Source organism: Malurus melanocephalus, unplaced genomic scaffold, assembly GCF_030028575.1.
Source record: "Malurus melanocephalus ecotype Western Australia unplaced genomic scaffold, MMel_1.1 scaffold_267, whole genome shotgun sequence".
NCBI lineage: Eukaryota > Metazoa > Chordata > Aves > Passeriformes > Maluridae > Malurus > Malurus melanocephalus.
The window spans coordinates 621,699-647,229 of record NW_026623499.1 but is presented as its reverse complement, the minus strand read 5'-3'; the positions used below and the strand labels follow the sequence as shown (position 1 = coordinate 647,229).

At 38.0% G+C, this 25,531-nt stretch overlaps 1 protein-coding gene across 3 annotated transcripts in view; it reads right to left on the bottom strand.

Moving 5' to 3' along the window:
• The window catches only part of MEIS2 (Meis homeobox 2), a 169,346-nt gene that overhangs the window by 120,030 nt on the left and 23,785 nt on the right, over window positions 1-25,531 (bottom strand). Inside the window, exon 8 of one of the 3 annotated variants that reach the window (XM_057376004.1) lies at window positions 7,732-7,833. The exons of the other annotated variants lie outside the window; for them this stretch is intronic. Within the exon in view, the coding sequence (XP_057231987.1) occupies window positions 7,732-7,833 (102 nt within the window). The remainder of the gene's footprint in view (window positions 1-7,731; window positions 7,834-25,531) is intronic. 3 annotated transcript variants of the gene reach the window in all.

Genomic DNA, 25,531 nt, shown 5'->3' with positions numbered 1-25,531 from the left:
TATGTAAAAGCAATGTGTGTATGCACAGGATGTGTGGAGCTGTAAAGCTTCTGCTCTACACCATCCTTTCAAACCACAGAAGCACCAGTTCACTCTGCATGGACAAATTCCTGTCTGTCTGCATATAGATAYCTATTTGTGAGCATCCTCAGCAGGATTCACCTGTATGCTAAATCAGTGTTTGGATCTTTTAAAGAGGTTATTAATATCCTGATTTTCAAAAGCTAATAGCAGCCCAAGGAAGGAAAGTTCAAGTAAAGCTCCCATTGCCTTTCCATTCTAACCAGCAGTTGAAATCGTAAGAGTTGGTGCTTCCCTAATCTGTTCCATAATCTTCTGAAAGGAAATTCAAATATTGTAACTCCAAATGATATCAGAAGAAATATACATCAAGATTTGTTGCTCCTGGCATATGACAGGCCCAGTCCTGTTAATCTGTATTGTCATATCTTTAATAGAATACAACTGCTTACAGTAGTGAATTTCTAGTGGGGAGAAATCATAGAAAAAGCCCATAACTATCTTTCCCAAGATGGAATGATTTACTTCTTGGATAAGGAGGACCTGGTCCTAGTTTTCTATATCCAAATAGATATCAGTTACTTTAAATTAAAAAAAAAAAAAAAAAAAAAAAAAAAAAAAGTTATCAAAAGTGAAATTAAATGAACAGACTGAATTAATTCTATTTTTTCACTACTGTATGAAAGAAACAAAATTTTAATCATTTCAATCATCATAACAAGAGATTCTACTTAGATGAACTATTCATATCCTGATTTGGATGGTAATTTGTAGGAAGAGTAGAGTCAAATCCTAAATTCTATGGAAATGGCAATTACAAAARCATAGTTATCCTAGTTTTCTGGAGGATAAATTAAGGCTAGATTTTGGTCCTCTGYCTCTGTCTTTCACACAGCACCAAAAAAATTAAGGGTGACTTTCTTTTGCTTTTCTTGTTCACTCATTTATTCTTGGGCAAAGGATACACATGATCGCAAAACCCCATCAGTGTTCTAGGAGAGTGGAGAATTCTTAAGTGGCACTCTCTTTGGGAGGTGTCAATGACCACGCAGGATTCGAGCCAGTAGAGAATTAAGCATTTTACCCAGGTTGTTTAAGATTATAGCAATGCCATGTGTCTCAATAACCCCTATAAAAGGTGGACAGAGTCTACAAGAAGCCTTGCAGAGTGACCCCCCCCCCCCTGGGGTTCCTTAAAGATCTTCTCTTCTAGAGGAAAAGTTTGTGGAGGAGGCTGAAGATGCAGGTCGTCTTTACACAGGAAGGAAGTTGGGCTTCCATACTGGCTCTGTGTTCAGGCACTCTTAGCATGAGCTGAGGGTTTTGTTCCACAAGATAAATTGTTTTGCATTGAAAGCAGAGGAGACTACCTCTTCTTTAAATAATATTAATTACAACAGAGTTTCCACTGCACCATAATTCCAACTTAACTTGCTGCAAACCGATTTGCTTGGACAGACGAGCTTGTAAAGCCCAATGTTCACACAGTGAAGGACTGACTGAGAAAGAGACCAGTCCTACATAAGGCCTCTCCAACCTTACTGTATTAATGAACTTTTCTTTGTTAGTCCTCCTATCAAAATTATCTCAACCCTAGTCTTCGTGCTCTTCACAGAGTAAAAACCCAACAGATGAAGCAAGTTAAGAAGCTGCTCATCTTGTCTTTTYACCACTTGTGAACAGGATGAATAACAAATTCCCAGTCTATCAAAAAAATAGCTGAAAAGGACGACCCAGTCAGGCCAAAACACAGAAGCCTGGTAACAGTCCAGATTCAAATTCTAGAAATAGTTTCTGTTACTGTCATAGCAGTGGAGCAGTTTAAAAAGTGATTTCTGGAAAAGTACATTTCAGAACCAGTATTTGAGTTTCTTCACCATCAGAGGTCCCTTACAGCTTTAAGGTTTGTCACACTAAAGGAGAAGAGAGAACAGCAGGAGTATCTAAACTGGGGGGAAGAYAAGACACTTCGCCATTTTTCTAAAAATAGTGGATGCAATATGAAAAGCAAGTTAAAGGATTCTGAGAAGGAAAGCTGCAGTGCACTATGCTGATTTAAGTAAGCTCCTCTAATCTTTCAGTCTAATATTTTGATGGAGTGGAATATTAAATATAAATGCAAAACAAAGAGGAAAATCTGCATCCAGCCTATATTCACAATTTTCAATTATTTGTTTGTACTTATAATGTCCATCTGGACACATAAGTATTGTAAACCATTATTAATAAGGACATTCAGCTTAGTAATATGATCCTTATCAGCACCAGAGAAAAATCTTAAAAATCTGGTTAATTATCACTGCCAAAAAGCTGGAGAGAGAATTATCTGAAGATGTTTTTGAAGATAAGATATTCTGTGTTGAAGGGAGGACTAACAGAGAGGGAAGGTCAGCTTCAGAATCAAAGACCCTTCAGGAGAATCYTTATCTCCATTCCATCCTGTTAAAATCATCAGGCTTTTAGCCTTACAACTCCAGTAAGTCATARCTCTTTGAAAGGAGTCCTGGCCATAGATTGTTATTTTTTTCTCTTTCTCCTAATGATCCCTGTTCAAGAAAGTTGACTTAAGTCTTCTGACACCACAGGAGCCATACTTATCACCTGCATTTATTGCTCAGGGAAACTGAGTTAAGATACGCTATGACTGGCAAATATGGAACTTTGGAAACCACAAACAGTTCAGACGGGCATCCCAGCTTAGAGCTGTGCCATGATCAGCAGTGCTTGGCCAGTACCTGTGCTGCTTTTGCTAATTTACTTTACTGCGGGGGAGAAAGGAGCCATCAGAAACTGTTCAGGCCTTACAGGCACTCTCACCCTGTGCTGACCTGCATCATCACCTCTTCCTGGACTGGAGTGTCCTCAAGTGAGCTGGTGTAATCAGACCACTGTGCTCTCTCCCCTGTGTCTCTGAGACACCAGACACAGGTCTCATGGTCCCCTGTTCTGTGTTTCAGTAAGCATCTTGGACAAAAAGAAAGGCTGGAATCTGGTGCACTAGAGGGAACAGTAAGACTTCAGACACACAGCACTGCCATATCTCTTACCAGAGAAGGTGTTATTCTTTTGCCCTTTGAGAAGAAGGGAGAAGACAAAGACCTGGCCTTCTCTCTTGCAGCTGTTTTGGAGGATCTTTTGCTTTCCAGAATAAAACCCAGTGATATCACTGGGCTGATAATGTAAAAATGAGATATATGAATTTTATACAAGGCATTAATAATTGCTGCAAATTCAAATAGAAAGAAAACTTAAGCTGCTATCAGACCCCACCTACAAAGCTATTCTATGTAATCTAATTACAACTTAACATAGTTTGTCATTCAGGAGCAAGTCCCTATTGCCATCTGGCAATATGTGCTAAAGGCTTACAGAGTTGCATGGTAYCTTGTATATAAAGTGTATTTACAGCGAGAGACTGAAAGAAAACTCTCTCTTCTGTTTCTGAATAGGCAGCTCTCTACATTCATTAATATATCTTATTTGCAAAAAGGAATTTACAAATATTTTATTATTTACTCAGAGTAGGAATAACAATCCAGATCTGTTATTATAGCCATGCATGCTATAAAATCAGTGATCTAAGTGTTTCAAAATTATTTTCAGAATTGTAATGTTTCACATTTCCCCTTTCATTATTTTTCTGTCCACAAATAAGAAAAAAAGACTGTTTTTTTTTGCGGCCTCAGTTGTCTGTGTTTAGAGTACATGTTTATTTGTGAAGTGAATTAAGAAATCTTAGAAATTCTGTCAAAAGCCGGAAATATATTTTTCTGTCTTTCACAAGAGAAAACTAATAAACCGTGGTTTAAATGTTAAGCTCTTTCATACAGCCGGGAGGTTCACGGTTCGTTCATTGCAATCCAACATTTTTTCACATCAGGTGAAAAAAAGTGTTCCAATGCAGACAAGAGGAACAACAGTAAAGCAACCTGCTAATTACTGATCTCTCTTACGTTCCTGCTGTGCTAAACTGTCCGGACATGTTGAAGTGAAATTTTTCTGCGATTTTCAAGTGACTAGTTCATGGCCCACTGCCGTGGAGTGCGGGAGAAGGGATGAAATGCTTTAGTTTACATGCAACATTTACTAACTGTGTGGGTTTTCCGACATTAAAGAGGGGACAGTGACCCATGCCACCTTTTTCACACTCAAAAGAGCACTGAAAAAACAGTCTTCATAGGCTTACCTCAGGCTTCCCTGGCCCTTAACACCCTCCCCCCAGGGTAGGAGCAGAAAGAGAAAAAAGAAGGGATTTTATGCTCCTTTCTCTTCAACTTTTCAGGCGGTATAAGCAGCATTTAGCAAATTCAGCCTCCAAATGGCTCCAAATGCTCTGAGCTGCAGGGGCTCATCCTTTGTTAGCCTCCCTCTATTTACACAGGATTTACGCAGGCTCTCCACTGAAGAGACCACATGTTTCTGACAGAAAGCACTTCCATTCACACTGCATCAGGCAACAGGATTGTAACCACTGCAGCTTCACGCTGACCTGAGATTAGGGATTTCAGCAACATTGAGATGGTAACAATCTGCTAACTAACGAAAATTATCCATGGAGAACTCTGCCGCATACTCCAGTTAAAACTACCATGGCCAGATAGATTAGGTTACTTAAAAGGGCAATTAAGAACTAGCTACTGTCAATAATATGTATGTCCATCTACAAATAACACACACGGAGAAAAATATCAGCAGGAGAAAAAAACAAATTAAAAAAAAAATCAGACTGCAGCTTGGATTAAAACAATTTCACCCACTGGTTGAAGACATAAAGTGTAAAAACAGACAGATGGACACATATGTAAATGTGGCTGCATTTGTTTCTCTGGAACTGGCAAGTTAGTAATAACAGTATAGTTTAATAATTTATTTTCCATGGTATTTTCACACTGGTTAACTGGGCAGTGGCAATGTCTATGTGGAACTTTGGGAGAAGAATAATTCCTTCTATCGATTGCTTCTGGGGCAAATAAACTGAACTAAGAAACCTCTCTTGKCTCTACCTACAAGAACTCAGTACTGGAACACGATACCAGTCTGGGGRTTTTTAAAATTTGGTAATATTTTTTTAAAATCAATTTGGCCAGTCGGGATTTCTGCCTGAGATTTTTTTCCCCCAGATTTAGTATTGTGTCAGGCATTTTCAAAATGGATTACACAAACACAAGCACAACAAACGTTGCTGGTTGGAGCTTGTGATTTTTTGCTCAACAGCTTTTCACGGAGCAAAAGAAAATTGGTTGGGAGCACAGGGCCAGAAAGGACCACACAGATCCAGTTTTTTATGAGTTTTCTTTGACATTTTAATTTGGCAAATTATTTTGCTTCTGTAGCAAAGGACAAAATCATTCATGTCCCTAACAGTAACTCCTACATGCATCTGATAACCACTTAAAAAGTACTAGGTACATTCTAAAGTTCTCCATAGTATATCATAATAAAGCTCTTCTGGGCACTCAATGATTCATTTTTAGTGATCTCTCAAATGCCCTTACCCACAGTTAACACTCAGATTTTATTAAGGAAGAAAGCAGGGACAAATGTCCACTTAAGTCCCAACTCTCAAATTCAACTCTGCTTGCGCTGCAGTACCTAAAGCTAAAGCTTTTTTAATGTTCTATTCRCCTCCCCTGTGTGGCATTTCTGCTAACACAGAGTTCACAATCTTTCAGCCCCAAACACAGAAGGCTGCTATCTTCAAGTCATCCGAGGAATGTGCCAGATACTATCATCTCCCCTGCAATACAAAGAACCAGAAAGAGGCAGAGACCAAAAGGAGACCGTGCTGATCAGGTTACTAAAGTCCAGAAAGTCTTTCCCAGAATGCTAAATGTTAATCTTTGAACCAGAAAATGTTATAATTAAGATCCTTGTAGTTGGAGGAAACGCTAGCTGGAGRAGTCAAAGGTACAGCCATTTGAAGTTGTACTTTTTTGCACGTTTATCCTAATCTCACACCCTCATGCTGGCACAACTGCCATCAARCACTTTGTTCTATTCAGGCAAAATTATCATTAATGTCAGTGGCAGTTTTTCCTGAGTAAGAAGTGTAAGACCAGATCCTTGTCTTGTTCACAGAGAATTGCAAGCACTGCACAATTCCAGAGGAGATACACTCATTAAAACATGTGGTCTATGCTGATTTATGATGCTCTTCTATTTAAAAATGAAACTCACTTTGTGTCTCACCAGGAAAGAGCTCAATGGACTTTTTTCTACATGGTTTTTACTTCAATTCCCAAATTCCACCCCCCCCCCCCCCCCCCCCCCCCCCATTACAGATTGGTAAGTGTACTCCTAGTTTTTGGTATTGAGGTTGAAGGAAAGCATTATTAAAATAGCTGAAAGTATTTTATGTGCTTCGGTAATTAGTTTGCAGTGTGAATGTAAATAGCTGTTATTCTGTTTAACTTCTTCATCCTACTAAACACTGTCACACAAAGTGTCCTTGTGCTGCAGTTTAAGCAGCATTCTTTTAAAATCTTTTTTTTAAATATATTTTTAGAGAAGTATTTTTGGCATTCTCATAGTAATTCTGTTAAGAATACCAGCTGCAGACTGGCTACAGCTGAGGCAACAATAACAAGTCATTAAAGAAATCAGGAGACAAAAAAAATTTTTCTTTTGCTGAAAGTACATCTCCTTTAAGAGACTATTTTCCTTTTTTAGTTCTGGTATAATGTTTTCTGTTTTCTCATTCAACTGCATGCAAGTAAGTATATATTAGAGAACTGCATTTTTTTCCTGACATCATTTCTTTGGTTTATTATCCTGTTACTTTTGTCATTAGAATAATATCAAATGTGGGCAAAATAAYCAAGTTTAATTAAAATTCTACCTGATGTTGAAGTTAGGTAATTAAGTTCAATTGTACCTCACCAATATTTAACCTTTAATATTTTGCTGTTGTTTATATTTGGCAGAATGTGAGAACTTAAAAGGAGATGATGACTAACACCCTGCACCATTCTTCTTCATTAAATCATTAATGTAGTCTCTTTAAGAGTAAARATGACTGGGATTTTAAAAGGAAAATAGCAATCAGAACATCTCRATTCTCCTTACAGCTGTTAAAAGTAATTACAAACTGTGAGATATTTTAATGTCTTGCAGTTCCTGTGCTGTTTGACACCACTTCTTGTTCAGGAGACAGCACCTAAAATGATGCCCGTGTACTGTCCACAAGGGAAACCTCTCTTTTCAGGGCTATTTAGTTATTAAGGGCTTATTAGTTATTAAGAAAGCACTAGTTGAAACATTACATTTAGTGCAGAAATATTATATGTGCGTTAAGATTTTTTCATCATTAAAAAAAAAAAAAAAAAGTTAGGACTAGAAATGTAACAGACAGTTATTCCTGAGAGATACTAAGTTAAAAGCTTCTGTTGCTAAAAAGGACATTTGTTAGGCCACAAGTCCAAAATGCCCATTACTCTATTTTAAGATGTATTAAWGAAAAAATATAGGATGGCTAAATGCTTAAAAAACAAGATGTTTTAGTAGAAAGGTTTCAAAATGAACCATAAAAACCTTTCCTGGTGATAAAATGTACACAAATGTGCATGTTATGTAAAACACAAATAAAAGTACTGTCTTGCTATGCATTCACAAACACTTGAACAACATAAGAAGAGACGCTTGTTATGAATGCATAGTTCAGAAAAAAATTTAAAATACAAAACAACTCCAAACTTGGCAAATCTTACATACCATAAGAGCTCCAACACCTATGCACAGTAGGGTGGATTAACCCGCTGGGTGCTGCGGACATATATATGCACCTCCTCCTAAAGTGTTCWTTGGGCTGGCAGTCTGGAAAATGCCAGAATGTGAAGGGTTACGTRGGAACACTGACAGTCTGCTCTTGTAGGTTTAACTTAAAGCCCATACTTTAAATATAGTGTGCTAGGTATTTGGAAACACAGCTAATACCCTTTATAAGTGATATGCTAGTTGGTGCTCAAAACGAAGGACTCAATCAAGTCTTGTTCCCACTGGTGAATCATGCTCCAAATGACAACTGCGTGCTTTGGACCTGCCTATATTTATTTTCAGGGGTACCCTTTTTCAGAAGTCTTTTCCTCCAAGAAGCCTTGTAAATGTATAGTGTAAACCATCTCTAACTTATGTGCTATATATATTGGATGATTAAAAGAGGTTACTGGAAAGGCCTGATATGTTTTTTTTTTTGCTTTGAAGTTCAGTAGACGGACTAAAAGAACAAGCATAAGAGAGCTAAACCTCCTAGTTCATCCCTGACAGAGATCTTTATAATATCAGTAAAGAAAGATAAGCATTTTCTTTTTTCCCAYTGTATAATTTTACTGATTTATTTCAGGATGATTAAAAAACAAGTGGAAAGGAAGGGCAGCTATGGTCATCTCTGTCTGCAGCCAAACACTCCTATAAAATGCTTTGGGCTGCTTTAAGTGATTGAAAGAATTGACATGCACGTAATTCCATAGAAATAGGTGAAAAAGCTTTTGACAAAAGTTTCAATGAATTGTATTTAGAAAATAAGGAAGCATAAAAATAGCAAAACTACAGGGCACTAACTTGTAACACTATTTTCTTAAAAGTTCACAGCAAAAAACTCAAAAGCACAGACCCCCACTCTGACACCTGATGCTTTGCCTTTCCGCTCATAACCTGTAATTTCATTTCAGGTCTTTAATTGCCACAGAAAATATTACAAAACACAAATATGCAGTGCCCACAAAGTCTTCCTAGACTGGTTTGTCTCCCTGAACACTTTCTAGGGAAGAGCCTCACAAGTTGAGCTCCAAAGAATTTACATCACCCCACTCCCCACTTCAAAGGAGATAGGGTTGCCAACATGAAGGTACTCCAAATGAGAAACCTGGCATGTTATGAGGCTTCACTTCTTTCAGGTTCAGATGGGTAAAAGTGAGCTTCCCTCTGGACCTRAGTTCACCCAGCCAGTCAGAGAGCTGACCCGTCTGCCATAAGATCAAATATAAGCCCCACCAATCAAGTAGCAGTCCAGGCTGAATGTGCTGATGCAACAAATTTCCAGATCTTGATCACACTAGGCAGGGGAGTCATCCTTCTCAGTGATAAAGTCACTGAATGCACTCTTGAGGAGATAAAAAATTAAGAACGGGCTGACTTTGCACCATTTGAGTGAGTTATTCACCACTGACCCAGAACAACAGAATTGTCATGTTCTGACACCAGCTAGGAATGACTGTAGGCATGGTCATCTCTGACTCCTTACAGCAAGTCTATAAGGAGGAAACAGGAATAATTTCTGAGCTGGTTAGTGGCAACAATCCAGAAAGTACAGTGTTTAAATGCATTATGCATTAGAAGAAACTTCACACAGTCTCTYCATTTCTCTCTCCTTCTCCCCCTCCTCTTAAAAACTTGGTGAAATGATGCCAATGAGAGGGCTCAGTACTCAAAAAAAAAAAAAAAAAGCAAATTTGCCTCAGAGACACTAATCCTCCYCTTTGCAATTATATAGTTAACATCTTTTTACCTGTGTTTTACTATGTCCGTTTTTAAAACTTAACAGAGAATTTATACAGCACATAAGAATTGAGACGCTAATAGCATTGGAGCATTATCTAACACAAGATATCCCTTTTTCTGTTATTGGCTCAGAAAATGACCTTCAGTAAACTTTCAGGAAAAGATTTTTTTAAACTGTTCAAATAAGCAAGGAATACAGCTTTCAATGAAAACTGCTTTGAAAGTAACACTTAATATTCCTTTTCATAGTAATTWGTGGTGACTCTTACATAAGTGGATATTATATATTACTACTTTCAAAATCAAGCATGCCAAATGCACTCCTGTGCTTATTTGAGCATTGCATTTTTTGAAGTCTGAACATGGCTATTGTTTTTACCAATTCTTCATTTCTAAATGTGTATCATAAAGAGAACATCCTGAAATACTCTGTTAGAAGGCATGTTCTTGGACATAAGTACTTATGATCAAAATAGATGTACAAGGACATCTTATTTCTTTTCTCCTTCAGCTAAATAGCAGGATTTCCATTTATGTTACTAGGAGCAAGAGCAAGTTTTAGCAAAGTAATATCGTTAGAGAGACCACACAGTTTTTTGTATTTGTGGCAGATCAAAATCCTAAAGGATGAACAGTATGGTCATTCAGTCTTTATCTTCCTCTGGCATATGTCAGAATTTGTTCTGAGAGACCAGGGGAGCATTAAGATTTGGCATTTCCTCTTTCCTCCTCCGATGAAGTCAATGGCAAAACACTTTCTGGACCTCAGTTCTCCTGCCTCACCTGCTAATTTCTGTCTTTGGGGATTACACACACAAGYAAGCCAGCTTTCTCAGGAAGAAATGCTCCAAGGGACCAGGACCTGCCTGTGCTGCTGCTCTCTCCACAGCGAAGACACTTATGTGAGCAGCAGCCCTCACATTTGGATGGAGAATACTCTGAGAAAGGGAASGAATGATCACATGGAAAGCAGATCTGGGACCATTTTTGTGAAATGAACACCAGAATTGACATTTCAGTTATGAAGCACTAATGAGGACCCATTTTCAATGCTGTTTATCTCTTGCAAAACAGATTCACCTGGACAATGACAAGGAAAAACAGCTGTATCAAGGAGATGAGATGGCTATCCTTTTCTGCTTGATGGCGTTGCTTTCTGGTACCCATGGTGGCTTTTCTTGTATGTGATAAAGGTTTAAGTAAATTATGCAAGCCTGGGCCCTGGTTGCTGATGGTTCACAGATTGTACGTCCTTAGCAGCACCACCCCATCTATTACTGTGGAATTAGTTGACAATACTACTAGTTGTACCAAAAAAAATAAACTAATTGGTCCCTGAGGATAGCTAGGTGCTTTSGAAGTCTTTTTAACAAAAAGAAAAAAAAATATCTCCCATAGTGATTTGCCAGCCTTCCTATACTCTATCCAGCACATTGGGACTTCTAAATTACATACTATAATTGACATCAAATATCTGTCCCATCAGTGAATATCTTTATTAGCATCAAAATCACTCACAACTAGTGTTCCTCAATGTTATTAAACAGAACTTGTTCTAGGTGTTGCCTTACTAATTAGTCAGGATGAGCCCGAGGAAGAAAATCTGGGTCATGTTAAATTAATTGGAATGAGCATGAAAATTAGCAGAGCAAACTGCATCAATTTTCTATAGAGAGCCTTTCTTCATGTTGAGAATAAAAATGGATATTATGAGGCATTAACCAAACTGCCTTCTGTGACTGCCAAGAGGTGTGTTACAGTAGCCCAAAAATATCATGCTCACAGATTTTCAGAAGTTAATGAGACATTTCCAGGAATGGTAAATACATGGTATTAAAATGGGTGTGCCTCTTATGGGAAAATGCCAAGTCATTTCATGTTTATTCAGGCATAACAAGCTCCTCAAAATGAGCATAATTTAAGAGGTGAATAGTGCAAAGAGGGCTAACATTCAACTAATTTTCCTTAAGAAAGAAAAGATTAAATTGAACAAAAAATGAATTAAGAGGTTTACAAATCAACAAGTCAACCATCAGATTGCAGCCTCTGCTCAGTATATTCTCATCAGCCCCTGCCATGAAGTTTTCAAAAAATGTCCCGAAGGCAGGGAACAAAGCGAGCAGAACTGATTACAGCCACACTCACCGCCTTGCTGTCTAAACTCTGTTTGGCTTCCTAATGAGCTCACTAAAAACCTAATTCATCTCCCATAACCCTTCTCAGCCCTCCTTGAAATTCACCATTATGGAAATTACAGATGAAACATTTACAGGCTGTGTTCAAATTACTGCTTCTTCAACAGGCAGGTCCCTGACCCTCACAATGAACACAATAGAGGTATGTCCGGCATGAAACCACTTGAGCTGCAGCCTATAGAATAAAGAGGCTCAGGAAGGTTAAGACTTTTTCTCATGGTGACAATGATTTCCACATTAATGCTTTCAGTTCCATGAATATGGGAATTTTGTGGGTTTGACAGTATATCAAATACAAATTGTAATTCAGAAGGGGAGAAATGAGTTGTACTGATGACAAATAGCTGAAATAGGCTAATGTGAATTCCCAGCCTGTTCATGAGGAAACTCCCTCAGTTCCTCATTACATGAAGTCAAAATGATCCTCACGGCACCTAGCCTGTAACTGGAAGATTACTGAATTGATGGATCCTTAGTTTAAAATGCAGCTGTTTTATTCTGCTTTAGTAATTAATTCTTTTTCCAATACCATATTGATTAAGCGTAGACCCTGATAAAGTTCAAACTGAGAAGAATCTCTAGTGACTTCCTTAGTTGCTCCAGAGACTCAATGAAAACTTCCTACAATTCCACCTGCCTCCTCAGAGTGCTGATCCAATGAACAGAACAGTTTTTTTCTCATAAATTAGTTAGGCCATGTGGAGCTGTATTAGCTGATCGTTGCTTTTGTCTCTCTACTTGCTGACTTGCTTTTCACTTTTGCTGTCCTTTGTGCTGTCACACACAAAGTCAGAGTGCAGCTGCCATGCTGAACCCAAACCAAGGTAAAGAACAATTCGTACAAACTACATTTTCCCCCCTGCTTTATACAGCTGCAACTCCCCGAGCAGCATTGCACTCAATAAGGCCTCCTGGGATCCAACTAGCAGAGAAATCTGTGCTGAAGCATGCAGTCGTTCTGTGGGACTAAAGAGTGTTGAGGGGAGGAGGGGGAATAACCTGTTTTCTTCAAGACTGCTCCACCTTTTGGGATAGAATATTTGCTCTTTCATTTCTAGCAGCCAAAGATCCTTATATTATCTGGATTTTTACTTTAAAAAAAACAAACCCAAAAACAAACAAACAGACAACAACCTGAAATCCAAAGAACAAACAAGCCCAAACCACACTCCTAAAACACTAGAGCCACTTGAGACAAGAAATCACCACTTCACCTATAACAAACGGGATGTGGGTTCTTGTTGACTCACAGTAAGGAGGTGGCTGTCTGTGAATAACCATTGTAAACACGGCAGCGAATTACAAGAAGCAGAAATGACCAGCTCGATGCTTCTTTTCAGAGAGTCACCTGTGCCAGGACATCCAGGCTTGTGAATTCAACAGCACACAATGACAGAAACTTTCTTAGACTACAATCAGTACAATGAACTTTCTTTCTTATGAAACTCAGAAATACATTGATCTGAAAACATTTCCAGCACTTCATCATCATTATTTCTTCCCTGACCTACACCAGCCCTTCTCCTTCCCTTTTCCACTATCTGAAAAATAAACAGCTGATGTCTTCTGTGTTTGCACACTACAGTTTGTAACCTGGACCTGTATCCGAAGGGTAACATTGTAGAGGTTTACACAAGAGCGGCAACAAGTGATTTGCAAAAGTAAAGGATCTGAGAGAGTGGCAGGCATATCAGATATTAGCAATCCTTCTAGACATTAGATTAACAATCTAATGAGGTGTCTCATTAGATATTGAGCTATTCAAAGGCTAAGGGTCTCATCCTAATTTCGTACTGAGGCCTTGGCTTAACCTCTGCCTTCCCACCAAGGTGAAAGCAAGTGGGCTTTCAGCATTTCTTCAGGACAATCCACTCAGTTTGGGCTCGCCACGCTTATATTTGAAGAGCACCAAGTGGGTGCAAGGACAGCAGTGTCACAGGATAGTCCCTGTGCATGGTGGRCCAGGACAGATAAGGGTATTCCCCACCTTCAGAGCATTCTTCCTTGGGGTGAAAGGTCACCCCTCACAGATGTCTCCAGCAGACACTCTGTTGTCAAAAGGTTGCATCATGCGATTCATGCAGTCACTCCTAGCAATGCACTGTTCTTAGCCAGATACGTAAACACATTGCATTTCTAAATAATTTCCTTGTTAAGGACAACTTGTTTTTTTCCCCCTGAGTTTTATTCAGCTGTCAAAAAAAGTATGGGACACTGGAAAAAAAAATATAAACACTAGTCTGACTCCCCTTCGCCAATTCACAGCTTAAGTATTCTATTTTCATTTTCTGTCAGGCTATTCAGCACAAGAAGATGCTTCTGGTTTATTCCCACAAAAGAGAAATAAAACCACTGCATCCCAAAATGTCTAACAGTAAAGTATATAGTTTAGAGGCAAAAAAGCACATATTTGGTGAAATAGAAGGTTCTAAGCTTTTTGTCAGAAAACTTACGCCAGAAAAATTCAGTGAAGAAAATTTGTTTCAGCTTAATATACTCTATTCAAATTTCTTTCATTTAAAAGTAACAAAGAAACATATACCCTGTGTGGACAAGTGTAAAAAGGAAGTCTGTGTTCCCATATTTGTTACAAATTCAGGTTTGCGTGGTGCAGAAAGTTTATTTCTCAGGAAACACTTCAGAAATAACAGGTCCTGCCTGATACAGTAGCTCAGATTTTAATTTCCAGTGCCTCCAGATAAACAGGGTAACAAAGATTTCTTCTTTGTTGAGTACAGTTACTCTGAAGCAGTTTGAAGCTATCAAACATAATACAACACAAGTAATTTCATTTTAGAATGGATTGAAACAAGCTTATCAGGATTGTTATCTGTTTATAAATTATATATGTAACAGTAAAGTAAGACAGACATGGCTGGAATGTTACACATGGGGAAACACAGTTACAGATATGCCAAACTGCTCAACCTAATCCCAAGCAATAGAATCTTAAGGGCACTGGGAATTTCTAGAAGAATTTATCATTATATGTTGCAAAAAGCTCAATTAAATACCCTCAAAAACCAGAGATTCTTTCAGACCTGCCTGCAATATGTAGTTCTCTCAGCTGCAGAATGTTTGCTTCTTTGAATATCCCTCCTCATTCCTTTAGACACTGAACCTATAGATAGCACACTTCCAGAAAAAAAACAAAAAAAAAAAAACAAGTCTTCAGTGGTTTCATGTCTCATTTTTTATTCACTTGGCCATCTTGAATTAATAGGAGGCAACGAAGATGCACATTCTTAAAAACAGCTGCAGCTTCATTGGTCTAATCTATGAACTTTAAAGACCTTCGTTTTATGAGCTTTCCTCAGGGTAGGTATTTCAGTGTTCGAAAAACAGGGTTATGGACTGTTAAGTTAAGCACATGTTCTGCATCAACATTTTAGTTTCAGCAGGTTATTTGGTGCCAAGTTTGCCAGTCAGTATCATCAATTCAAAATATGTGCTTGTTTGTTTTTAACAGGTGTTTTGAGAACAGCACAGGACAGGAGAAAGGCGGTGTTAATATATTCATTTAGTATTTATCCTTAATTCTGAAAATCCCCTTTCCTCTGAAACATGACAAAATTTCACCTCAGGTGTTTAAGACACATAGAGATGGAGCTGAAAGGGAGTGCAAATACGTACTTCTGTTACTTCACCAGCCTAGTGATTTGTGTGCTCATTCCTCTTGAACATTTTTTTCTCATCCACAGACCTGGGTTTGCATGTGGTATAACCCGTATATTTATAGAAAACTACCTTTTATTGTGCAACTGATGTTAGCTGTAGAAGAAAAAAATTAGTCTGATGCTAGCAACCCAGCACCCTTTAGATAATGAAACACAACCATGGATTTTAACTCAGTGTCATCTTCTGAATCCTGTTTGTTAGAGTTTGCATCAGAAGACAAGGAGGAAGAAAAAAATTAAAGAAGTCTAAAACCACAATTGGCTCACCCACATCAGTCGTGCCACAAAACCAAAATAATAGTTTGCTCTTAAAACTGAGTAACAGCGAAACACAACAATAAGATTTACACACACACATCACTGCCACATTTGTGGGTCAGTTGACATGGTGCATCACAATTTCACAAAATACACACACACAGATACACATTTCTTGCAGGTGTTATCTCAGACTTGGTCTGCTGAGAAGCCAAGTGAATCCCCACAGCGACATTTGAAGGTTTAAAAGCTCAAGTTTTTGTTTCTAAATGCCTAAGAAAACATTGCCTATGCTCAGAGGCCTTTTAAAACAAAACCAAAGCTTTTAAAGCTTCAAAAGCGGTCATGGGAATTTGCTCATCAGGAGGGAATCCTAAATGAAGGCCAAGATTCAGTGGATTCCCCTGGACATGAGAAAAGCCATAGCCTGTCTGCCGTTCTACTGTTTCTTGTAACAGATGTGGGCTGATTCAACCAAAACCTGATAAACCTTTGCTCATGCTTCACATTTTACAAAATCATCTTTTGAAAGGTTTAAACAAAAAACCTTTGAAAGACCCAAAATCAACACCCACCCACCAAACCTACCAAAGAAAGAATATGCCAGAAAACTACCAGAAAAACACCCCCACCAAAAAAACCCTCACCTTCCTGGATACTTAATGTAACTAAGAGACCACCCCCAAAGTCACTAATTTAAATTAAAAAAAAAAAGAGGAAGGGTGGAAGTTAAGCTTAGAATTTCTAATATTATAGCCTTAAATACATACAGCACAGGAAGGAAACCAACTGACAGTTTCTTTTTAATATATGGGAGACGATTTAGAGAAGGAAATATTCTAATGATATGTTAAAGGCCTAAACTACTTTGAAAAACTTTTTTTTTAGAAATCTATGCTTTCTACCTATAGCATTGTAAAAAAAAATGCAAGTTCCTAACAAGTTGTTTAAAGGACTGTTATAAAAAGGCAGCTAGAAAGTAAAATTTCAGAGGATTTAGTCTGCCAAATCAGTTATTTAAAGCATAAGAAACCTGGTGTAAATGAAGTCTTTCTTCTGAAAATGTGAGATACAGCTTTTACTCAGTTTTAAGGTGAAGCACACAAGTAAAAAATCCATAGTTTCACCTGAATTTAATMGCAACCTTCCAGCCCACAGACCTGCCTTATATTTTGGATGCAATTTTGTTTACAGAAGTTACACCTTGCTTCTTTGAAATGAGACAGACAGCTCAAGAGAAGCTAAAGAGCATGGAGCAGGCATAAGAGCAGACGATATTATGAAGGTATTATTTTTTTTTTTTTTTACATTCAAAAACTATACCCTTCTCAAATGATCTAAAATAAAATTAATCATGCTATAACAAACAGCTGTTTGATGGAAGACTGGAACAGAGAACCAGTACATGATCTTCCACTGGGCATCTGGTCATGCATGAGTATATCCTGCTCATTACAGCCACAGGGCAGGACCCTTTCCATCCAAGAGTGCTACAGTGGCAAACAAAGCAGGTCCAAATGGATGGTTCTGGGGTCTGCCTGGGCTGCAGGGTGCTCTTTGCATAGTTTACAAATTACGTGCTAGACAGAGTTCTCAGTCTCTTAAGAATAACTGAACCTTACAAGGAAATTCTCTAAGGAAGCCTGTAAAATGTTTATATGTGAATAAATAAGGGGAAAAAAAWTGCACACACACCTACTAAGAACACGGGCAGCTCCTCTGAGTTCACGTAAAGCAGCCATGAAAGTAGCAGGAGAAACAAACTCAAATCTGTGCTCACTGATTATATGAAGACAAACTGTATAGAGATATTTTTTTGCCACACAGGCACGCTAAGATTGAATCAATTCTGCCTTCAGATGTACAGACTGTGCTCCCACCAACTCCCACTGAAGTCAGAATTTGACCTATTGTGTACTTTACATTCACATCAATGAAGTCAGTAAGAATGCAGAAAATTGCTTTAGAAAGATGTAAAATTCTTTACTGGCTCTAAAATAAAAGGACAGCTTATTTCTTTTAAACAAACCAGATTGATAGCCATTTGGAAGAGCTTAAAGGAGGGTTAATTGGCATACAGTAAACCTGAATTCTGAGAGTGTGGACTTCTAACTAAAATGATATTCTCTTTGGTGGTCCTAGGACTGTAGGATTAGTTTACAAGAARGTAGAGAAGGGTTTGAAACTAAACCCTGAATGTCAGTGATGAGTTACCAGATCAGAAAGGCCTGCCCAAATTCAGATTCAGAAGAGAAAACAAAATAACAAAAAAGGGCAAATTTGTAGCTAAACCCGAGTTATAGATTAATAGCAYGAATGAAAGATCTTTAAAAACAAAAAAAAATAAATCAATAAAACCCTTCTTTCATACAACCTTGCTCATACACAGAACTTTATGCCAAACTATGCTCAGAGCTGGGAATATGAAATGCTAATAACATCTGACTCTGGGAAATAGTTAGGATAGCCAATTCACAAACAAATGAAAGTATTTCATCTATCAATGCAGATACGCACTACAGAAGATTTTCTTGAAATCGGTAAGGTAGGATGAGTTTAATTTTTCTGAGAGAAGAAAAAAGAAAACAAGAGCATATACAGTGTAAGATACAGAGTATCATCTGCGTCGAAAGTAAGTTTGTGAACTAAAGAGAAGTTTAGATATCAACGCTTAAAACTGAAAGAAAGCAGTAAAATCCATAAGTAATAAAATCTAAGAAGCATTCTACACTAATATGATGGTCTTTGTTATATCTTTTTAACTGGAAAACTGCATTATTACTTCTCTCTTGGATGAAGTATAAGCAGTACAGTAATTTTTTTTTTCTTTCTAAGGTCCTTTCGGAATCAAAGAGCAGAACATACAGAATTTTAAGTCATATAGGATGCTAGCACAAATCAGCCTATCMCTATTTCTTTAAAATGAAAGACATCTATTTGCATTAAGCATTTTGGTAACCTCTAAATTTAATTTTGTGATACTATAAGTGTATGGAATTCTCCTTTTTACACAAAATGGATAAAAGACTGCTGAATAAATGTCTGTTAAAATAAAGCATTAATTAAGTTTAACACTTTGCATCTAGAAAGAGATGCCTAAAAAAAGATCCAAACAAGAAATATTTTCTTACTCAAATGCATTTTCACATCATGACAGATGTTTTGCACAAAATATGCTAAGTGTCTGAATACACAAAATTAATCCTAAGTGCATGAACACAGAAGAACATGAAATCTAATCAAAGTCCAATAAGCTAAAGTAGACAAAACTTACCAACTTTAAGGAAAATATTTGTAGCTTATGACTAGAGAAAAAGCATCAATTAAAAACAAATCCTGCAAAGGCTGAGGTGTTCAATATTAACCCTGCTGTGGGACTCTTGATGGCAATAACAGGACTTGTAATATAAGAGTAAAACAAGGTAATAGCTTCTGCCAGGCTGAGGTCCTTTTTCAGCTGCTGTAGGCACTTCTGAAAATGGAAAGTCTATGCTGAAATATACATAGGAGTTTTCATCCTTTGCCATGGCTTGCCTAGAAAATAYTTGCCATCTCCATAATTCTAATTATTACATTAAAATCTTTCACAAGTGGTAGATTATAGTTTGGACTTCATCTTAATGMTGAGAAATCAAAATAAAAGGCATTAATGAAGAAATAATATAAAGCTGACAGCCTTTGGCTGTAGAGAACACATGGGGCTCTGATAATTTTCTTAAGGCAGAGAGCTGACAGTTACACTCATTGGGTTTTACATGTTCTATGGCCTGAGTATTTTTCATTCAAAACAGCTTTGTTAACAATCTGATAGCACAGAAAAACAAGAAAAAAATCCTGATATAAAAACTGACATCCTCCCATTTTAGTTTTTGCAAGACTTTATAATTTAAAACATTAGCAAAGAAAAACGTTTGGGCATGAGGTGGAAGCACGGCATACATGGTTGYTTTAAACAAGGGAATTTCATACCCAGTTGAATGGAAATCCATGAACACTAAGCAATATAATCAAGTCCAAATTATTGTTGTCTCAATGAAGCACTTGGGACACTATTTGAGCACCAGGACCTCAATATGTTAGATACTGTACAAATAAAGCACAAGGACAATCCCTCTCTTGGGTTTTTTTGGGTTTTTTTTTTCCACTGGCAGAAGCCCAGTGTACCTCCATTGATTTCAGATGTATTAGGAAGGAAGGGCCTGATCCAAAGCTCACTGAAGTCAACCAAAGTCTCTTTCTGTTGATTTAACAGGCTTTGGATTAGTCCCTAAATAAGAACAGATTTTGGCTCAGCTAAAGGATTTCACTTAAGCCCTCTGCTTGTTCAAGCATCTAGTAGGAGCTAAGAGAACACTGTGGTCCTACTGAGTAGGAGGCTGYGTTCATTCCAAACTATCCCCTTTAACAGATGTACAGGGTCAGGAGTCCCACGAAATGGAGAACCGTCAGTAAGTGGTAAATCTGAGGTGGGAGGAATTAGGAAGGAAGCTTCAAGCTGAAAAATTTTGATTTGTGCTATTTGTGCTATGTTCCATCCTCTTTAGGCAGGAGTGTAAAATTAGAGCGGGAGTTCATGTGAGTTTCCCAATTTTACGCTCGTAAATTATTTAAAACCTTAGCACCAAGTCCTGCAATAAAATTATATACATGTATTTGCCGTATTCACTCTGCTGAACTCTCTGAGAATGAGGGCTGCCTTTAGTCAAGGTATGACCAGCTTGCAGCTRTATGAGGAGAGCTCAAGGAAAATTTAAACATATGTAATTATTTAAACAAGTGTTGCCACAGTAAGCTGGTGGGCATAAGGCAAGATTATAAAGAAAAGAGCACTCTTTACTCATTTAAGAATTAAATGCCGGGGTTGTCAAAAAAAAATCATGGTACAAATCACATATTAATAGAGAATTTGCTGAATTCCCCTCTCTAACTTTCATGGCTGCTCCACCAATCCTTGTCAGTTATAGTAAATGCTTTGTTTACACAAGAAAATAGAGGACCCCAATCCTAGCCTGTGCATGAGGAATGTATAGTGCCAAGGGTGTACAAAGGTAACCATCCATAAAATAATTTGAGCTCATTCCATGAGTTATGAGGCCAGCCGTTTAGGACAGCACTCAGTGCAAGTTTGAGCATCTGGAGTTAGCAATGGACTTCAGCCTCAGAGCAGCTGGGAAGTCAGTGAAGCAGGGGGAAACCACTTTGTCTTGCTCTTTCCTGGGCTCACTGCCCCGGCTRTAGGTAGAATAGGGTCACCAGGGCCATTGTGCCAACTCTGCCACCAGATAATTTCCCTGTGTTAGCTCCTTATGCTGGGGTACAGACAGCTTCACAAATAACCTAAAAACAGACAGGGTTTGGGGCTGTCACTTATAAACCACCCATATGTAACAGTAAAAAACAAAGAATCATTTACTTTCTCCAACTCCACACCCACTTGAATTGATGTAAAGTGAACAGAAGCAGTCAAATTCCTTAAAGGTGAGTTTACTGCATAACTTTATTCTCTCCAATAGAGAAATTTTCAAAACTGTTAGCAYTTCAAAAAAATTAACTGAACTGAAAGCACAAATTAATTTTTCTCTGAAGCTCAATTTAGTGTATAAAAACCACCAGAGGAAAAAATGATTCAAAACTTTGCTGTGCAAATATAAAAACCCAGTGCTTATTAACATTTGTCCTCTGGAATGTAGGGTATGATGAAATTTTGTTCCAAAATATATTAGGAAGTATTAGAACTTTATGGCTGTCTTTTGGTAGATCGTTCATGTCTTAATGACTGTAGTTCCTACGCAAATTATAAAAAAAAAAAAAGGGGTATTTTTGTGATTTTTTTTTAAGATAGGAGAATCATGCTTTCTTTCATTTATTTGTATGCATTTGACCCAGATTTTGCATATCTGAAAGCAGCAGCACTCCTGTTCTTGCTACTGGTTCCATGCAAGAAGATTCAAGATCTTATGTGAATAGTGTCTTTYTCTTCTCTCCTCAGGGAAGGAAGAACTGCTTTTAAGCAACTCCCACCTCCTACCTTCAAACCTTCTCTGGACAGCCCTCGACTGATTCATGAACAAAAGACTGATCTTTCAGGAATCTGTGATCAAGACACCTAGTTGGTGGACTTTAAAATATTAACCTTAAGTTCTGTAGAAAGCCAAGCTACTAAATTGATTGGTGTGCTTATTAAGAATAAAAAACCAAACAAACAACTGTAAAMCAGCAACACAAAATGTTTTCAGTTCCCCCTCAAACAGATATGATGTATTTCATAATTAACAAAAAACACCTTAATAGAAAGCAGACTATTCATGATATTGCTACCATCTTTGATTCCCTAAGCATTTATTCTTAGCCACCACTGCCTTTGCCTATGCTGAAAACTCACAGGCAACAAAGCAGGGGGTATGCTAGATCTTCTCATGCCAGGATGAGAAAAATCAATGTCCATGTTTAAAAGACAGAGCTATTGATGTGCAAGGTCACTAAGCATCACAACCCCTTCTACAGCTCTAGAGTACTAAGGAATTCCTAAAGAAAGAAAAAAAAAAACCCCAAACAACAATGCATTGTACAATCTTGTTTAAAACCAACATTGCACTTGAGTCCCTAAAAGCTAAACAAGAACATGGAATCCAAGTTTCCCTTGGTCTACAATTACTGTGCTTGTTCAGGGGGAGAGCAACAAAACCACTGAACAAGGAATACATATATATAGTGATACMACCATTTTCTAAACATTGTAAACACCACTTTAGACTTTTCATCTTTATGGCAACGTCACTAAAGAACTAGTGATGTGATCCAAGCCATCCTTTTTTTACTACTTCATAAATCTTGCTCACTAAAAAAATAGAAAGTTAAAAGATTGAGGGTATTTAATTCACCTCTTTTCACCTTTGTTGATAAAAGAGGAAATGTTTTAAAATAAACAATACAATACTTTACAAATGCAGTTTATCCGAGCTTATTTTTTGAAATTCAAGGAGACAAACAGAAGAACACACTTGAATTTTCTGCATAAACCTGTGCTCTTGGAATATCAGAGCAGTCCACAACAGATGACTATTTTGTCATCTATAGTTCTTATGGGACTCTGATGTCCACTGTACAGATGGGGAAGAACTTATCAGAGAGGGCGTGTAACTCACACAAGGTCCTCTCAGATTCGGTTCTGCAGTTGGCTGTTTCAGGGCAGACAGGCATGCCTTCACCCCRTGAGAAGCTGAGAAGCCACCAAAACAACAGATGTCTTCCCAGCGACCATACTTGTTATGTGGATCATGCCTGCAGGTAGTGTGATAATTAAGGTGGCCGTCACTCTTTCTGTGTATTTTCCTTGTCTTTATGACTGCATTGCTTTTTCCTAGTCACAGAACACCAGAAAGTTKCAAGTCTAAGTTTCTACATGTGTTTTCAGCTGTACTTTTTTATTCTTACAAAAATGTTTAGTCTTTTACATTTACTGCATGCACAAAGACTTACACAAACCAGTGGATCCCACTGGTTAAAATGGCAATAATTAATTAGAAGATGATATTTTAAATATATAGACACTCATCTGATTTTAAAAATCCTCAGCTTATCCAGACATACCTGTAGATGGTTTGATTTTTTTAGTGAATGAAAAACCTATCTGAATGATACCATAACCTAAGTGAATAGGAAGGTAGAAAATAGGAGAAAGTACTCACTTTAGCCTATATAAATCTTCCTGCAACCTCAGCTCCAGCTTTAAAAACCTGTAGTACCTGTTACTAGAAAGTGCACTAAGAAAGTATATTTAGACGCCAGATTTAGGTTTATTCATACCCTGCAATCAGTTTCTTAAACAAGAAGTGATTTTGTAAATTAAAAACGACATTTCACAGTAACTCAAATGCAGAATGGTTTGAAAATTCAGAACTATAAACAAATGCGTCAAGTCACATTAAGAATCAGATAAACACAGCTGTCAAGTCTTCTTCACCTGTCCTACTTCCCCTGCTGTATAGCTATAGAAGCTGCTCAAGACCTTGAAGAATCATGGAGTGGTTAGCACTCCTCTTTCAGGCAAAAAGACAAGGCATTAAGACAAAAGGCCAGCGTACTACAGTGTGCAGTGCCATAATGCAGTGTTTGATGCTCTAGAGGACCTTCAATAAGTAGTGTAGAGCAAAAAAATCAATCRAAAATCAGCATGATAACAGAGCATGAGCTGCCCTGTAATAGCCTTAAGCCCCACAAGGCTACTGGGGTCCCTTTCACTCACCAGGCTGCCCTGAGCTGGGTGAGCCTGCCCCAAGCACTCTGGACAGGTCAGTACCTCTTACCTATGGCTTTCAACTTCATTCTGGTGGGGGTAGAGCTAATTTTCTTAACAGTGGCTACAAGGAGCCCGCGTTTTGAATTCATGCTGGAGTGGTGCTGAAAACACAGGGGTGCACTTTTTTTGTTGCTGAGCAGCACTCGCACGGTGTCACCAGCATAGAGGCTGGAGAGCACAAGAACTTGGGCAGGCACACACCTGGGATAAGTAACCCCAACTGACCAGTGGGAAATCTCACACCATATTTGCAGTATATAGAGCTGTGGAGAAGAGGAGAAAGGGGAAGATGCCCAGAGTGATGCAATTGTTGTCCCAAGTTATCCTTATGTGTGATGGAGCCCTGCTTCCCTTGAAATTGCTGAACACCTGTCTGCTGAGGGGAAGTGCTGGATGAATTCCTTGTTTAGCTTTACCTATTAAACTGTCTTTATCTCAGCCCATGAGTTTTTTCACTTTTGCCTTCAGGCTCTGTCCCCACCTCATTGGCAGCGTGGAATGGGCRAGTGACAATGTGGGGCTGAGTTGCCAACTGAGGCCAAACCACAACCACCTTGCACAGTAAGAGAAGCTGACAGCCCCAATGGTTCTTTTAAGCTTTTAAAAGTGGAATTCTATTTCCCTTGGCATAGATTTGAAGGCTTTCAGTTCTCTCTCTCTCTCTCTCTCTTATTTTTTTTTCTTAAATAAATGTCTTCTCTAAGTAAACCTACTAATTTTGGACTGTAAGCACCCTCAGCATTAAATAGACCCCTCCAATCCTATGGCTGAATATACAGAGGTGATTCCTCTGTATTCTTTAATAAAGTACAACTCTAGATGTTCAAAAGAAATACTGTTCRATTCCATGCAAATTGTTATGCGTGCAACAAAATGGGCCTACAAATATTTCACTCATATGGTAGGTTTAATTTCAATATTTCTTTAATTACTTTCCAACAATGTCTGGTTTCTGTTGAATTTACGCTAGTACTTGGCATTTGATGCAACCCCAAAAAGATAAGATACATATGTCCCCTCTTCACAGTCTTGGCATTTTTACCTTAACTTAGGCATTGAAGGGATTGGTTTGAAAAATTACCTTGCTGATTACCCGGGTTCTCTGATAAATATATTGCATTAATCCTTACATTCTGAATATGACATAAGGTATACAAATGTTCTGTCTGACTCAACAGCAACATATCGTGGCTTAAGGAGGACATGTACGCTGATCTCTGTGAGCAAAGAAAGAGCTAATTGGGAGTTAGATTCAGTGTGATTATCAGCTTGTTTATGATAAGGGAGTACTCTTCTGAATAGCACTGTAAATTCATTCCCTGATTGTGGTGTTAAACCACAGCTCACCCCTCCCCCCCCCCCCCCTTTTTTTTATTTGGTTAGAAGGGCCTTTAAACTATTTTAAGCAGCTGACAGTGTCATGCTTTGATTTTCGTCCACCTTAAAAAATAAATCAACTACATGAGCCTGATGTCAAATTTCACTTTCTAATAGGAGAAAGGCACATTTTAAGTGTTTACTATAAGAACACATTTGGGTAATTTTTCCCCATGTCATTATGAACATTAGACTGACCCAATTAATAT